This window comes from Microchirus variegatus (assembly GCF_963457635.1).
Source record: "Microchirus variegatus genome assembly, chromosome: 19".
NCBI lineage: Eukaryota > Metazoa > Chordata > Actinopteri > Pleuronectiformes > Soleidae > Microchirus > Microchirus variegatus.
The window spans coordinates 14347267-14365775 of record NC_139820.1 but is presented as its reverse complement, the minus strand read 5'-3'; the positions used below and the strand labels follow the sequence as shown (position 1 = coordinate 14365775).

Genomic DNA, 18509 nt, shown 5'->3' with positions numbered 1-18509 from the left:
TTTCGCTGCGGTTTAAAAAAAAAAAAACGTGATTTAAAGAATGAGAAGTTATTTATGTGTGAAAACAGCATAATGTTGGTGATAAAACAACTGTACAATCAAACAGCCACTTCATTTCTACTTTATGTAAAACATGATCAAAATGAGGTAATCCCATGAGATTATACCGAGGTCTTACCTGTTTGAACAATGTTTTTATGTTTCATCTTAAACTGCTGCCAACTGCGCTTCTCCCCCGCGGGATTACACCAAAATAAATAAATTAATAATCTACAACTCAAGCAGTTTCCCCCTGTAATATTATTGTGATTGTGCAAAGGACGACATTTAAACATCCTTATCAGCAGCAGTGTTCTACGACGCCGTCTCCCTCTCTTTTTCTGCTGTTACACTTCCTTCTAAAAACATGCTCAAACTCACGCATTAATATTTCCAACTCCAGTGTAATGAAGAACGTCACCCTCCGCTTAGCCGTTGTCAAGGTGACTCGTCGAAACGGGGCTCCATTCATGCTGTCTTTTTATACTTGTGGTGCACACGCTTAACTCAAGGTGAAACTACTCTGAGTTGAACAAACTAACTCAAATCCGCTGTTCTGAAACCGAAAACTCAGAGTTTCCTTTCTCAGAGTAGATCAACTCAGAGTTCAGGGTTAGATTCAGAGTTTGTTGAACCTGCTTTGTGAAACGGACCCCAGGTTCAATTCCTGGCTCTGCTAGTCTACATGCTGATGTGTCCTTGGGAAAGACACTTAACCCTTTGTTGCTCCTGACGGCTGTGCTGAAATAAATGTACTGCACATATATGCGCTTTGTGAAAGTGTGAGTGAATGACAAAAGTGGTATTAAGGATGCAACAGTACAGTTTCCCCACGGTTCGGTATGTATCGCAGTTTTGGCGCCACGGTATCGGTACAGTTTCGATATCTTAACATAAAACTGCTCAGACTAGCAAAGGCAATATTACATTGTAAAAACAATTACAAGCACACATATAATCATACCACAAACTTTTCAGCAGCAATAAGTGGTGTGTTTGCATGTGTTGCTGTGAGGTGCTTCATAAGGTTCGCGTTGCTTGAGGCAGCCGTAGATTAACTCTTTTTCCCTGAGCATAGGGTGCATGTTACATACACATTCTTGCCTTTGACCTCAGTAAGCAAGAAGTAGTGCCGGTTCTTCCACTTTGGAAATGCTACGTTTCCCTGGCTCGTCACCATTGTCTCTGTCTTAGTTAGAGCGTACAGTGAGACAGAGTGAGCAGGGCAAGCGCCCACCCAGCCAATCATCATCGCATTTGCCAGCCAATCATCATCGCATTTGCAACGGTGTCGTCATCAATCATCTCCACCCCTGCTCTCTCCCCCCAGCTGATGTGTGGCTGTCAGAAAGCCAGACACCGCTGTGCTTCATTCAACCAAATTTTAGTAACTCAAGTAACGCACCACTTTACATTCTCAGTAACAGAAACAGCATTGCAATGTTAACGATAGTAATTAATTAGATTACTCCGATACTGAAAAAATAACGTTGTTATACTTAAACGCCGATACTCCCAACAGTGATGATTAATAGATTTATAATCTATTAATCAAATAATTGTTTCAGCCCGGGAATGAAGAAATCGAGTGAAAATGTAAGTTTTAAAGTCTTAAAGCTGCACAAAATACCTGATTAGACCATAAAAATGTTTTATTACATTAAGGGCCCTATGATTTCCGCGTTAACGAAATCGCGGACGGAATCGTGGAATTGGCCAATAAAAATGGAATCTAATGTTAAACGCGGAATATCGCTGAAATTGACATAATGTGACTGAAATGCTGTCATCATGAGGAGAAGGAACGTTTGTCTGGTGAAATGTTCCGGGCAGAGGGGGAAAGTAACGAAATACATTTACTCAAGTTACTGTATTGAATACTTTTTTTGTGTATTTTGTATTTTTTAAGTACAATTTAATATCAGGATTTTGTATTTTACTTGAGTACGTATTGACTCAAGTATTGTACTTAGTTCCTTTATAAATCCATATCTGTTACTGAGTATAAATAAAAATTCAGCACAATGAAGACCTACATGGGGAAACAGAGGCGCAGCTTGTGAACAGGCAAGGCAGGCAACTGCTTGGGGCCCCGAGCTGATCGGGGGCCCACGACACTCGGAGCCTAAGTGCTGTTTTTACTGAAATGTGCAGTGAGCAGCCGCCTCCCCGTCCCCCTTAAACAACAATGACATCTCAGTAGGAAACCTCCCTAAAAGGGCCCCACCTCACGTTAACCTCTGTGAAGTTATCGTTCTGCAAGTTGGAAATGAAGCTGAAGGAAAATGAAGAGGAGTTATCAATCAGGTAGTTAGAAGAGGAAGAAAAAAAAGAGGATGAAGAAAAAAGAAAGACACACAGTTGTAAGTGGCGCTGTTGGTGCAGATAATGATGTAATCATAGCATTAACAGTGAATGACTGCTGTTATTGAACTGTTACTTTGTCTAACTAACGGGGACACAGACTTGAACAGCAGCTAACATTAGCGTCAGAACGCTAGCTGACGCTAATGCTAAGTAGTAGTAGAAGCAGTGCTTCAACGGTGGTCATGAGGATTTGCTGTTGGTTTAGTACCCCCAAGAAATCTATTTAACTTCTATACTTTATATTTTGTTTATACGTTTATAATGTTAGTTATTTGCAATGTATATATATTCTTTTTACTAAGTTTATTTCATTTTTTAAAAGCTATTTACAGTATGTTATTGTCCTTAACATTTATATTCTCACATACTTTATTTATTTTCAAAATTACAAGGTTTTTCCATGTTATAATTATTATTATTATTATTATTATTTATAACATAATGGTGATGAACACTGGTCGGAAGGGCCCCCTGGGAATTTTTGCTTAGGGCCCCTACAGACTCTAGAATCACCTCTGGGGGGGAAATGTACAGCAGAACCAGACGAATGATGATGTGATTAGCACCAGCACTGGTGCGTGAACATAGAGGGCGTGGCTAAAAGTGATGTAATATCCTGTGTTGCGCCAGGCGCGTGAGCTCCAAAATAGTTTTGGATTTCTGACCCCTTGTCATATTTCTACTACCCTCACACCCCACGCAAAGTACTTAAAGTACAATTAACTACTTTTTACTTCTACTTGAGTACATTTTCAGATGATTACTTTTATTTCTACTTGAGTAGTATTTCATCAAAGTATTGGTACTTTTACTTTTACAATATTTTAGTACTTTTTCCACCTCTGGTTCCGGGGACCGCTCATTCGTGGCACCACCTGTGCATCTCCTCACAAACAATCACCCAGCCAGGGTCTCCCCCAGTGCGTGTTGCTTGATTTACTTTATATACATGTAACCGGCGAGCGTCCCCTTGTCCAGGTGCCGATTGAAACTCAAGTCACACCATCAAATACGCCATAATTACGGTTGAATTGTTATTGTCAATTAAGATGTTATATTTAGGAATGCAACAATAATTTGGTGGCCGAAACACATCGAGTAAACTGTGGAACAGCAACTATTAAATGCTGGAAAGTCTCTTTGCGCAAAAGTGAAACTTATGAAGCAGTGAGCAATTAACTAAAGAGATCAGCTCATCTGATGCATCCGTTATTCCCTTAATTGCAGCGTTGTAGGGGTAAAACTGCGCGTAGAGAAATTATCCAGTCTGCATACGGAGAAGCGCAGGAGAGGGAGAACAGTACAGCACAGTGGCGGTGCGCAGAAATCTGTCTGCACCAGATGAGGGGGCACTACCACTTTTTTATTTATGTTAATTATTTTACTTTTAAATGTGACCAGAATTGCATGGCTTGTTTTAAGAATAACTGGCATTTATTTAATTAGAATTTAACTGAAAAAATGGAATTTGGAAAAAAATAAAACGGATTTCCCTATACATTGCATCATTGGAAGATGTGTTTCCCAAAGTTTGTTTTTACATTAGAGTTAGCTTTAGAGTACGTTCTTAATTGCCCAATGCCAATTAGGTTTTACATTTGATTTTAAAGTTTGGTGGAATAATTGATTGATTACAAAGGTGTCTTCCTTCTCTGCCACTTTGTGTTGCAGCACATCAAAGTTTTCTACAATAACACATGGGTGGAGAGATATGGGGAGCCAATTAAAGAAGAAACACTTACCTTCCTCTGGTCCATCACAGTTTCCATATTTGCTATCGGAGGCCTTCTGGGAGCCCTGTCCGTTTCTGTAATGCTCAGAATACTTGGACGGTGAGTAATGTGTGTTTTTAATAATTCTATGTATAGCTGAAATATTTCTTCTACAGCTGATTGTATATATATATATATATGTGTATATATATATATATATATATATACATATATATATATATAGATATGTATTTACATATGTATGACATATGTATATATTATACTGACACATACTCAGATAAAACAGGTTTTAATCACTTAAAAGGCTCATATTTTAAAATCTACACCTTTAACATATATTATATTTGCTGCTTTATCTTGCCATTAGACAGCCTTTTCCACATAGAGATTGAAGTTTGTGTCACTTTGTAAACTGCCGACTCCCTGCAGAGAAAAAACTGTCCATTTTACATCTCAGTTGTTGACCCGCTGCTGACTCCACCCAGTTCAAATGTTAATTCATAACTTTGGTATATGAAATACACTTACAGCCATTCCATACATGGGTATACACTTTTAAGGAAAATTGCTACAGACTGAACTATAGTGTCTTTGCAGTTTATTTTGCATCCAAAGTTTCAGTCTCAGAAACAGCAGTGTGATGTGTTTTTTCAGGTTTCAACTTAACCGTTGTGTTTCACTGCCCGAGGTGCACTCACTGCAAAGCCTTATGCCCATCTATTCTTCTGGGAGAGACTTCAGCACTGACAATGTCTCTGCTCTGATATTGTATACTTTCAAAGGAGCCCATTACTCACTAATGATGTGAATGTCAATCTAGGAGTGGTGGAAGACTTGAGAAAATTAGAATGCCTTCAAGATTCACCTTGGAGTTCTCAGGTGGCGATCCTCCATGAGTTGATTAGGCTGAAGCGTATGATTCTTCCTTCATATTCTCTTCATCTGTGAGCCAGATGCTATTTTTGCACAGCATATTAAAATGGTTGGCATTCATATTCAGGGAGAAGACTTGAAAATATATTAGCAGATGAGAACAAAGTGAGCAATCCAAGAGGAAAATTGCTTTAGTGAGTCAGTAAGTGCAGGTCAAAGTCGTAAGAAATACTGAATGCTTGCTCTCAGTTTCCCCCACAACTTATAGTTTTGTTATAATACTGTACACAGAGAAAAAAAGTGAAAGGCGCTGGAAGTGCTTCTTTGGACAGAGTTGAGCAAAGAAGCTTTCAGATCAGTCAGACAGCAACTACTACTACTGACCAAGGAATGCTATTGAATTTAACGAACATTTCTGTGTGTGTGTATGTATGTGTGTGTGTGTGTGAGTGTGTGAGTGTGTGAGAGAGAGAGAGAGAGAGAGAGAGAGAGCATGGAGCTTTGGCCGCAGTCAGAGAGCATGAGCCAGGGAAGGAGAAAGAAGTGCACAAACACATGACTAGGGGTTTATATCTAACCTTGCGCCACAAGGAGAATTACTACTGCCGCCGCCAGTAGAGTGTTCCTGACCAGAGACACCGGACATCGCAATGCGTAATCTCAATTCAAGTTAATGCTGCACTTCTGATAGGGTGGGCCAGCTGTCAATCATAGTGGCACTGGCCCACGTTGGCCCTTAAGTGGCTATGTGCCTGCCCCAACTGCTGTTGAGATAATCTCAATAGTATGTTGACTGTATTCTGAGAAAAGAAGACAGACCACACGCCATGACTGCTGCAGGCAGCAACCACAGTCTACAGGAAAACAATTTTCACATTAGATAATACTACTCTTCCAAGATTCACCCAATAAATACTAACTTTTACTTAAATCATGAAAATAAATCACATCAGACCATATACCACTATTTCCAGAAGTGTGGGTTTATGAGTTACTGATGCAGATTCAGTGCTGACTGTACCATTTTATCTTGAATCAGCAATTTTTCATCAAAGTACTCATGTTTATCTCATTGCTTCAGTGGTTGAAATACTTTGGGTTCGGGTTTGGGTTCACCTGAGTGAACTTACCAAACAATGCAGCAGTAAACCAAAAGATAAAGACACAGTTCAAGATCCTTGCATGTAATTATACCTGTTGTATCAGCAAGTATACTGCCTCTCTGGTCAAACACCAGCTACTGCATTCATCTTTTTGCCATTGGCTTTGTTAGTCCACTCTTTTGTCACTCTATTATCCCCGACCCTTTTATAAACCCTGGAACTGTCGGTAAGTTGCTTTTTTCTCTCTACCACTCCAAGAAAGATATCAGCGACTGCGAGGTTAAATCACTGAGCACCTATTAGCTGTAGGGAGTTTCCACACAGTTGCAACTCGGTATTAACTCTCCCTCACACAGATCTCAGCCTACTTCTTGGCAATTTTTCAAAAGGCATTGAGCATAGTTAAGACTTATTCATTTATCTGTCCTGTAGAAACTGTGGATACCTTTGTATAAATTTTGTATGACATCCTTCTGTCCTGCTCATATATAACTGATGCTTTTCAACACTGTTCTCTTTTTGACTGCAGAAAAGGAACCTTGCTGCTGAATAATGTCTTTGCTATCATAGCTGCATTACTGCTCTCTCTGGGTGAGATTGCTAAATCCTTTGAGATGCTCATCATTGGTCGTCTCATAATGGGGGTGGACTCTGGTAAGAATTTAAACCGTACATAAGAAATGGATGTAATCTTCATTTGAAAAGCGAAGTCTAGTAGGTAGGACAGAGGTAGCAGTTTGTCAGCAGGTTGCAAAAATTAACACTCCCCAAACCTTCCAGCAACAAGCCACAACTAAAGCTCCTACAATTGTTTTCTAGAAGCAATGTTAACTGTCAAAGTTGTTGTCCTGTCTGTGAAAAGCTAACTTAACTATTGACTGGAAATGCCAAACCAGTACAATTACAGCGAATCTACAGTGGAAATACTAAGCATTCATCTGGTAAATTATATTGTGTTATTGGAATATTACCACTGGTAATAAGCAGGTAAGTATTTCCCAGTTATATCTATGCTAAATTATTTGCCATTGAATAAGCACAAAATTGTACCATGTAAGTTCAGATATATTACTATGCAATACATGATCATTTTCTCAGTAAGTAAAGTAAAACTGTACTGTAAAAGGAGACCTTGTTTGTTTCCATGTAATTACCATGTTCTTACATATATAATTTGTAAAAGATAACTCACCTCACTGGTAAATATAGACAAACTTGTACCATGTAGGTTCTGATATATTACTATGTAATACATGGTAATTTACTCAGTAAGTAAAGTAAAACTGTACTGTGAAAGGAAGCCTTGCTTGTTTCCATGCTATTGCTATGTTCTTATTAAATCCTTTGTAATAGAACATTCCATTGGCTATGTAGTTAAATGAATTTGTATCATATTACTCTTAGTTCCACAACATTACTAAGTAAAACATGTCAAATTACCCAGTTAGTACTTGACATGTACATGAAACACCAAGAGACGGACAGTCATTTTGAGATAAATGTAAGCGATATAAAGAAACATGTTGTTTACTTCTGTTTACTACAACACGCTGAACGCATTTACGCTTCCATGCAAGCCACAGAGCGGGGCAACAAAACATTGTTGTTTGAGAACAAGTAGAACCAAATAAGGTTCTTCAGCTTGTGCTCATAGGAGAACCCTTTTTTGGCTCTAGGTAGAACCTTTTCTATAAAGGTTCCACCTGGAACCCTTTTGGAGGGTTCCACCAAGAACCCTTTTAAAACCCTTTATTCAGGAAAGGGGTTTTAAGGGGTTCTCTGGATCAAAATGGTTCTTACTGGAACCATTAGTGTTACCAAGAACCCTTGAAAAACCCTTTCTTCGGGAAAAGGTTTTTCAGATGCAAATGGTTCCAGGTAGAACCTCAGCCCTTGTAGAAGGACCCTTTTGGAACTCTTATTTCTAAGAGTGTACTATAGTCGCATCACACACTCACAAACACTGCTATAGTCACACACATTTACCATCATACACTCTCACAAACACTATCATACTCTCTTACACACTACTATGGATGCAACAACATGATGGTGAATGTATGAGGGAATGATATGCAATGTGAGCGAGTATAGTAGTATGTGTCATCCCACTCGCATTCTGTGAAAAACCGTTGCAGTCTGCCTGTGATCGGATAAAACTCACTGGAGTTTGTTGCAAACTGGGTCTGCGACCGCGAGTGTTTCATGTGGCTGACGGCTATCAGATGTACAGCAGCCTCAGGAGAGGATCCACTCCACCCTGATACACCTGTTGCTCCAGATCTGAAGATCTGCCGCATTTCCTCATCGACCATGCTACGTGAGGGCTGTTGATTACCTATGGAAAATTCCGACATTGTTGTTATCACACCGGAAGAGGTTAACATATTATTTCAAAGTCCAATTGCCTCATTGACATCCATGATTGACATGGACCCGGTTTACCATTTTCACAGTACTACATCCAGAGATTGGACATTGTCCTTGAGATCCGGCTGGAGAGCCTATTAGTAACTGTAAATTCAAGTTGACTTCCGTTTCAATGAAACGCTCTTACAAATACTACTATACTCACTCACACTGCATATCATTCCCTCATACATTCACTATCATGTTGTTGCATCCATAATAGCATGTAAGAGAGTATGATAGTGTTTGTGAGAGAGTATGATAGTAAATGTGCGTGACTATAGTCGTGTTTGTGAAAGACTATGATAGTAAATGTGTGCCACTATAGTAGTGTTTGTGAGAGTATGATAGTAAATGTGTGTGACTATAGTAGTGTTTGTTAGAGAGTATGATAGTAAATGTGTGACTATAGTATGATGTAACATTACATGTTACATCATCCTCTCATATCGCATCACAGCGTCACGCGTGAGCATAAACAAGGCTTTGATGGGTGTGAAGTGGTAAGGACAAAACTGATGTTGAGTGATCATCAAGACTAATAAACTCTGCATTTTACAGTTAAGTTGCATAATTATTACAACTTTCTCCCCCATTTGTTTCCGACAGGTGTGGCTCTTAGTGCCCTTCCTATGTACCTGGGAGAAATTTCCCCAAGACACGTCAGAGGTTTGATTGGTCAGTTCAATTCCATACTGATCTGCTTGGGAGTCTTCACAGGACAAGCACTGGGTCTACCGGAGCTGCTGGGTCAGGTTAGTGTTGTTCTCTATCAAGCTAATTGGAACATTTAAATGTAGTTAAATTTGTTCCACTGATATTTGTATGTGTGCAAATTGTGATCCACACGTATTTCTTGATTTGTATGCGTGTTTTGAGATCCACAAAGAAAAAAATCAAATTTGTAACTTGTATATTGATTGAATAAAGATGTAATTTGTAAAAAACGTGACTTTGTAAAAATGAAATTTGCATTTGTGAATTGTGATTTCGCATTTGTGGATCGCATACATTGGAATGCAAGGTATATTTGTCTCAGTAATGCCTCCCTTCATCAGCAGGTGGCAGTGTTTTCCAAGTAGAATATAGCTTCAATCCGTGAACAAGACACTCATTCGTTTTTTCAAAATAAAACCAGAAAAAAAAACACGAAAAAAACGACTTGTTTTCTCCGGTTATCGTTTACAAAATCAAAATGAAAAAATTACGACGGATTACGACTCGTTACTGATCAGTTCTGTCAGTTAGTGGTCACTCGGCTTGACTGAGGTCAAACCAGCCGTCTCTCATTTTCGCGTCGCCAGCCGCTCCAACTGCTGACTGACAGACATTACTAAACCAAAATAGTTTTAATGTCGGCTCAATGGGAAGAACTCAACAGTGTTTAACTGATTCATTGACTTTATTTCTTCGCCCAGCGCAGCGTGAGGCAGACAGCAGCAAGTGACAGACACTGACTGAACTGATCCATCAATATACATACGGTTCATGTATTTAAAACACATAAACAGCAGGAGAAATCGCGGGTATGAGTCAATATATTTAATAACATGGAAATGTACTTTTAATCTCATAAATCTGCAACTTTATTTTCTCGTATAATTGCCACTTTTAATCTCATGCATCTCGAAATATTACCCCCTCCCCTACCCGGTCCACAATTTCCTTTTTTTATGCTTGTGTTAACCGTTCCTGTTCAGGGCTCAGACCATAGTCGGGAAGCACAGCGGAGAGTTTCCTTCAGGGCTGAAGTTGATGCTAACTTCAGGGTTAACCCCCTTCACTTTATCTCCAGCAGTGGCAAACAACTCACACAGAGGCTCCACTTTGCACTTGAGAAGGTGACGGTTTTATTTCACCCAAAAACAGCTGTGACATCCACTGTGACTGTATTATAAACTCTTAAAGCACTCCTGCTGACCAGTCTCTCATTGTCGCTCCATTAACCGTCTCACTCGTACACACACACACACAACTCTCTCAACTCTTTTTTCTGGTTTTATTTTGAAAAACTAATGAGCGTTTTGTTCACGGATTGAAGCTAGATCCTACTTGGAAAACACTGCCACCTGCTGATGAAGGGAGGCATTACTGAGACAAATGCATTCCAATGTGTGTTTTTGCGATTCGTAAAAGTGAGGAATGCGTGTTGTGGCAATCCACAAATGCAAAATCTCAATTCACAAATGCAAATTTCAGTTTTACAATTGTCACGTCATTTACAAATGCACACTTTATTTGTAAAAATCGACATACAAGTTACAAATTGGATTTTTTATTTGTGGATCTCAAAATACACATACAAATCAAGAAATACGCTTTATTGATCCCCAGAGGGAAATTCTTCTGTCACAAAAAGCACTTAAATAAAAATGAGAAACAACAAAGGTGAAAGATAGACACATACTTCAAATTATAATATTACACATTACATATTGCAGTCTAATAAAATGAACTAACCTGAGCTATGATTGCTTGATTAGTCCAAAGCCACAGTCAGGGGCAAATTTGGTTTGGCCAACAATCAGGAAGTGGATGCTGAGCGTCGAGTGAAGCTTGTGTCCAACTGCCAGGCACCGTACCAGAGCATGGAGTTGTTTTTGTTTTGTCCACTGCAGTTGTCACAATGAAGATTCACATCTGTTTCTCCAACTCCAAAGTTGCTGAAGAAATTATGCATGTAGCTGATGACCTCATTGCTCCCTTTACTTGACGATAGTGCTTTGAAGCTTGATTTACAAACTGCACGTTTACCTGAAAAGACAAATATTATGTTTATGTTCATTCTAATGGCTCATAGTGTTACTGGTCAATATAAGCATTTGGCTATTGTATAGAAATCAATTTTTACACATACCAAGAGCCTTAGCCGACCTCATGTATAGACGTCACACTGAGGCCTTGGACACATGGGTTGGCAGCAACTTCACATGCCAATCCTTATGCCCAGGATTCTGAAAAAAAAAAAAATACTTGTTTCAGATCATGGTTCATGTTAACAGAAACTTTATCACTGAATCAGAATAGATTGATCAGTAGTATTGCTTGAATTATGTGTGAATGCCACACCTTTATGTGCATGAATCTGTTATGATTACGTTTAGCGTGGACCCGGAAGCAGACGGAGACAGGGATGTAATTCAAAACAAAAGATATTTATTACAAACGATAACATAAAGCGACTTCCCAAAAACGAGGGGAAGCGTTAGGGGATAGTTATAGAGACAGGAGGAAAAAATGTCCTTGCAGCTACTGCGGGGGTGGCTCGGCAGGGTGGCAGTGTTCCTGCGTGGAACGAACTCACAGACGAGGAAGTGAAGATCCCAGGAGTGTAGGGAAACAGGAACAACCAGAGAGTTCGAGGAACGGCAGGAGACGTGACGACCTGGAGCGAAGACAGGCGGGTAAGTATCTTGATCAGGTAAGTTCAGCGAGCAAACGACGAGCATGACTTTACCAGTGTATGATAGAAAACGATCTGACACCGGTGAAGAGGAAATGCTCCGCCTTTAAGCCCTGCTGATTACTCATCTGGAGCAGGTGAGGCGGAGCCGCGCAGGTGTAGTCGATCACCGGTGTCTTGGAAGAACTGGGTCAGCCACGCCCCCTGCTGAGTCAAAGTGAGGGAGGAAAAGCAGCAGCAGCAAAACAAAACACTAACAATAAAATTGAGGGAAAGGTGCAGGTGAGATCGTGACAGAATCGAACGTGTAATTAACACGTTCATCATACATTGTGTTAATCACGTCTGTTAATCACATGTGTGATCCATGCATGCAAAGGTGTGGCATTCACACATCATTCAATGCAATGTTAGGTTTCGAACACGGAAGTCAAATCGTATGAATTATCAAACTGAACCTGCAGGTGTACAAAATCTCAAAGAGGGCCGTGACATGCTCCCCTTACAGCTTATAATACGCTTATCTGACCGAAAAGTTTCGAAGTGCGTATTATTTTTGACATGCCAATAGTGTATAGCCAATCTCCAGTATAGCTAATAACCGTTATGGCAACATAACGTTCTGAAACGCACCAGAAGTGTGTTATCCACACGTTATTCTTGCACAGCAGAAGTCATATGCTCCCGTACATATCAACAGATGATCGTAGCTTATAATACGATCATCTGACCATTAACAGTGCCGAGCTAGCGAGCTAGCAAGCATAGCTAATAACAATGTAGCCAAACGGCGTTATGAAACGCACAGTGGATTATTAAAAGACAGCGTCCCAATGTGCGTCTGTATGTGACTTTGAATGAACACCAACATAACATAGATTAACAACGTTAATGAAAACTCACCCCATAAGAAACTGAAAGGTATTCCGGCAGACTTCAGTGCCTCCGATCAGATAAGAGGTCCGAGCGTGCTTCGTTTTCGTCGCAGTTTTACGTCTGTTCGTCTTCAAATGTCCTATTAGATAGGAGTTAGAGTGGCGCTGGCGTCACGTCATCATCTCAGACAACTACTGTGTCTGTCCTGCTCTCTTTCAGCCGCTGAATAACCCATCTGTTTGTTGTTTTTGTGACAATGAAGTCTGCTAACACGTTAGCATAAAGGTCGCTAGCTTAAAATGCTAACTGTCCACACACCAGCAGTCTCTGTGCTTTCTCTGTCCATGTGAAGAAGCTCAGCCACAGCTGACTTATTCTCCGGTTTTCTTTGCCTTCCTTTGTCAAACAAAGCTTTGATGATGACTGCTTTGATGATAATCATGCTTTAATTCTATGTATTGCACTGCACACACACTCACACACATAAGCTGGAAAGTTCCAGACTCTCTCTCCCCCTCCCCTCTCTCTGCGTGCATATTAATTAGCCATGTGTATTCTCCGTGATCGTCAGCTGATTGGCTAAAAAAGCAACAAAAGCTCTGGAATGTGAGATCACCACACCCAAACTAGGAGTGATTCACAGCGATAAAACAACCTTAATTCAAACACAAAGTTTATGGTTTTAAGACCCACAATACTGTGATTTGAAGAATGTAGTGGCTTCTTCAAAACTTCAACTTGTGTAATTTTGAAAAAAACGGAAATCCCTAATTTTGGAAAAAAAACAACCTTTTCCTGTTTTTTCTCGTTTTGCGATTTGCCGACTTGTTCCCGCTAGGTCCGTGTCGGGTCACAAATGTGAAATCACAATTCACAAAATCGAGAAATGCGTATTCTGGCGATCCACAAATGCGAAATCACAATTCACAAATGCAAATTTCATTTTTACATACATTTGACATCTTTATTTGTAAGTAACAAGTTGGATTTTTTATTTGTGGATCTCAAAACATGTATACAAATCAAGAAATACGTGTGGATCATTTAACTCCATACATTTAAAGTGAAATAACAACGTAGATTATGCGAGATGCTTTCAGTGGCATTCAATGATTACAGGTGCTTTTTAATAGAGGTCATTTGAACTGACTCAACAGTAAAATGTGAATTTATAGCATGGGTCTTAGACAGCTTATAACAAATCATAATGTATATAATAATCCATCGGTAGACAATGAGTCAATCAATCAATCAATCAATCTTTATTTATATAGCCCACAGTTTACAAAACATAGTTTGTCTCACGGGACTTCACAGGGTTGGTAACATCCTCTGTCCTTAGACCTTCGACCAGGGTAAGGAAAAACTACCAGGGAAAAAAAAACCCTTGTAAAAGGGAAAAAGGGTAGAAACCTTAGGGAGAACCACAGGTGAGGGATCCACTCCCTGGACGGACAGACGTGCAGTAGATGTTACCCAAAACATACAATACACAATGACAAGAATAAAAAGTGAAAAAGTATTTAAATGCCAGGATCATCTAGATCACTGGGTTTATCACAGCCTGTAGTGAAGACTGTTGTGGTCAGAGACTTGAGGATGACGGAGTCATGAGTGAGTGAGTAATATGCATTGATACATATCAACCCAATTCTTCACTTTTATTTCGAGCATGTAATGCATACGAAATAGACAAAGAAATCAACAGTCGTGCAAATGGAGAAAAAAAGGACCATATTTTTTTTGCCACACTAAAGTTTGAAAAGAGTTAGAAAGAAGAAATATAATCCTCGTCCCTGAACTGTATTATACTCATATTGTCTTATTAACATATCACAAATGTAGAATACTATTCAGAGCAAATATACTGTATAATAAAATAACATCTTTATTAGATTTTTAACATACTACAAATGTAGAGGACTATTCACAGCTCCATTTTCAAACTGGAAGTACATCTGTTTGTGTTTCATTGTTCTACTATTTTAAACATAGTAAAGATAATATCTACAATACTGTATTCAATTTGATAGGTCTCTCACATTGTCCCACAGCAACATTAAAATAATGTAGATGACTGTACAATATTGTCCATTAATAACTTTTCTATTAAGTCTCCATTTTATCCATTAAACATATTTTACAGTTGAATTTAAAGTTTCATTGGGTTCAAATTCTTTGACATATTAACATATCAATGCAGTTGTTACTTTCTCTGGTATCTTGGCAAACAAGATGGCGCCGCTGTGTGAGGCTGGCCGTCTACCTCTGCTACCACTTCTGTATATTGTCCTGTTTTTGTCGCTTGTATCTCACAAAGTGTCATCACTGCTGGTGTATGATCGCCTGAGTCTTTTAAATATCCGCGATTGTGTGGACAAACTACCGATCCAGGACTTTAATGGTCAGAAGAAGCCACCGCCACCGGTTCTGGCGTCTGTACCCTGTTTCCTATGGCGTCTACCTGCTCGGTTGCTACGCAACAGCCGTCGTAGAAGACGGGGAAAGAGAGGTGGAGTACTATGCCGGTTGAGAGCTTACCTGGCTTCATCCTTCACATACAACCCTCGCCGTCCGCCGTCTGATCTCTCCTGGGATTGCGCCGGCTACGATATTCGTGGCTCCGCGATCTACTCCTACCGGTGCCTGCTGCCGGCTATACCGGAGGCCGGGCTTCCAGTTCCATGTCGCCGGCCCGTGAGGATCCGCAGACGGGGATGCGCACCGGAGAATCTCCGCCCGGTAAACCGGGCCTCCCAACTGACGGGTCGGCGTTTGGTTCGTATGGCGTTAATCAACGCCAGATCCGTTGTAAATAAGACTTTCATACTAAATTACTTTTTTACTTCACATTCCTTGGATTTTTTACTGCTGACTGAAACCTGGCTGAAAACGGGTGAAAACAGCGCGTTCTCTGAGCTCCTCCCACCCGGCTGTTCTTTCTTCAGCTCACCGCGAGCTTCGGGCCGAGGAGGGGGTCTTGCTGCTGTGTTCAGGGACAGTTTTAAATGTCGGCTTCTTCCCACAGGTACACATTCCTCTTTTGAACTGCAATTGTTTGTGGTGGAGTTTGAAAGTCCTGTGTTGTGTGCTGTTGTCTATCGCCCTCCGAAATATAATAAGAACTTTATTCATGAGTTTTCTGAGTTTCTGGCAGAAATTCTCCCAAAATATGATAAACTTCTGATCTGTGGGGATTTTAATGTCCATGTTTGTTGCACATCTGATCAGTTCGCCACTGACTTCAAAAGCTTGTTGGCAACTTTTAATTTAATTCAATCCGTGGATAAACCAACGCACCATCTTGGGCACACCTTGGACCTTGTTATTTCGTCTGGGCTCTCAGTCTCTCTCAAAGAGATATCTGAGACTGCAATCTCAGATCATTTCCCTATTGTGTTTGAACTAATAGCCCCCCAAGCAATTGGTAAACCTCCTGCTCCATCCCATCGGCGGCGCATCATCACCTCCTCCACAGCTGTTGAATTCACTGCTGCCTTCAATGACTCACAGTTTTTTACCTTGAACGGTCTGGCTTCCCCGTTTTGCCCTAATGAGTTCCTTTCCATCTTCCACTCTACCTGCTCTCGAATTCTGGACTCTGTTGCCCCTCTTAGGCAAAAATCTGCCAAGCCAAGAACAGATCCCTGGTTGAATGACACTACCCGGGCCGCCAGGCAGCGTTGCAGGCAGGCAGAACGCAGATGGAAGAAGGACAAACTGCATGTGTCTCTGGAAATGTTAAGGACCTGTCTTAGTGACTATCAGAGGGCTGTACGAGAAGCGAAGTCTCAGTACCTCTCTAATATTATTTCTGCCAGCAGTCATTGTCCCAAGGTGTTATTCGACACAATTAATGCTGCTGTTAATCCACGCATTTCTGCTGTGACTGATGTCTCAATTGCCGCCTGTGAAAATTTTCTCTGTTCCTTTGTTGACAAAGTTGATTCTGTCAGAAAAAACACCAGTATAGGTGTCTCCACGAGTTTTAACAAGGATTTGCTTGCCTCCCCAACCCATTCTGCTGTGTTAGACCAGTTTGAAGTGGTTTCTCTCTCCTCTCTCGGTAACGTAGTGAAATTTTTGAAACCTACGAATTGCCCATTTGATATTGTCCCTGCCAAAGTACTGCAAATGGCTTTTAACACTGTGGGGCCCAGTCTACTGATTTTTATCAACTCCTGCCTTAGATTAGGAACTGTCCCAGTTGGTTTTAAACATGCTGTGGTCAGGCCTCTTCTTAAAAAGCCTAATCTTGACCCCTCAGTTTTATCTAATTTTAGACCTGTTTCCCATTTGCCCTTTCTCTCCAAGGTTTTAGAAAAAGTTGTTTTTATACAATTACAGTCCTTTTTGGAAGACAACTCTATTCTGGAGAAATTTCAATCTGGTTTTAGGTCTCGTCACAGTACTGAGTCTGCACTGTTAAAAGTGCACAACGATATTGCGCTGTCTGTGGATGCCAAGAGCCCTGTTGTCTTAGTGCTACTTGATCTCACAGCAGCCTTTGACACGGTGGACCACTCAGTCCTCCTGTCACGTTTAAATAATTACGTTGGCATCCACGGCACTGCACTAAGGTGGTTCACATCGTACCTGTCCTGCAGGACCTTCTCTGTTATGGTTGGTGATCTGTCTTCTTCCAGTGCTCCTCTCTCCTGTGGAGTCCCACAAGGTTCTATTCTTGGCCCCATACTCTTTTCATTATATATGTTGCCACTTGGGTCAATTATAGCCAGGCACAACCTATCTTTTCATTGCTATGCAGATGATCTACAAATCTACCTGCCAGTGAAGCCTAACAGCAACAGCGCACAATCCTCCTTGTCTAGCTGTCTTGCTGACATTAAGCAGTGGTTGGCCCAAAACTTTCTTAATTTAAACAACGAGAAAACGGAATGTATTGTGTTCGGGGATACTGTGATGGATGGCTTTGGCTCCTTGTCCTCAAAACTCAGTCCGAACATCAGGAATCTGGGAGTGACCTTTGACAGTCATCTGAGGTTTGATAAACAAATTAGTAACGTTGTCAGGACTAGTTTTTTCCAGTTGCGTCTGCTGGCCAAAGTTAAAGCGTTTTTAAGCCGTCACGACCTTGAGAAAGCCATACATGCGCTAATCAGTTCCAGATTAGACTACTGCAATGCACTGTATGTTGGCATTTCCCAGACTTCTCTCAGTCGCCTTCAACTTGTTCAAAACGCTGCTGCCCGTCTTTTAGCCAACACTAATAGAAGAGAGCACATCACCCCTGTTCTTCACTCTCTCCATTGGCTTCCAGTCTCTTTTAGAATCGATTTTAAACTTTTAATGTTTGCCTTTAAAGCTCTTCATGATCTTGCCCCATCTTATTTATCTGAGCTTTTAACTGTTCGTGATCCGGGTAGAGCTCTGAGGTCAAACAACCAAATGTTGCTGGAAGTGCCCAGGTCAAAATATAAACACTGGGGTGATCGAGCCTTTGCTGTTGCTGCTCCCAGGCTCTGGAATAAACTCCCTGTTGAGATGCGTCTTATCTCTGACCTGGGCCTCTTCAAATCAAGGCTAAAAACCTATTTATTTAGGATGGCTTTTAATACCAAGTAGTATGGTGACACTTTTTATCTTTTGTCTTCTTATCTTTTATCTGATTCTATCTTATTTTATTTTGCACTATTTTATTGTTTTTATTGTTTTTAATTACTTTTATGTGTTTCCTCTTTATTT

The 18509-nt window shown here is 40.5% G+C and overlaps 1 protein-coding gene across 1 annotated transcript in view; it reads left to right on the top strand.

Annotated features, from left to right (window-relative positions):
* Positions 1-18509, top strand: part of slc2a9l2 (solute carrier family 2 member 9, like 2) — a gene marked incomplete at both ends in the record, with an annotated part of 185283 nt that overhangs the window by 6345 nt on the left and 160429 nt on the right. The window contains 3 exons of the mRNA XM_083906063.1: positions 4078-4238; positions 6645-6769; positions 9134-9279. Coding sequence (XP_083762189.1) covers positions 4078-4238; positions 6645-6769; positions 9134-9279 — 432 coding nt within the window. The remainder of the gene's footprint in view (positions 1-4077; positions 4239-6644; positions 6770-9133; positions 9280-18509) is intronic.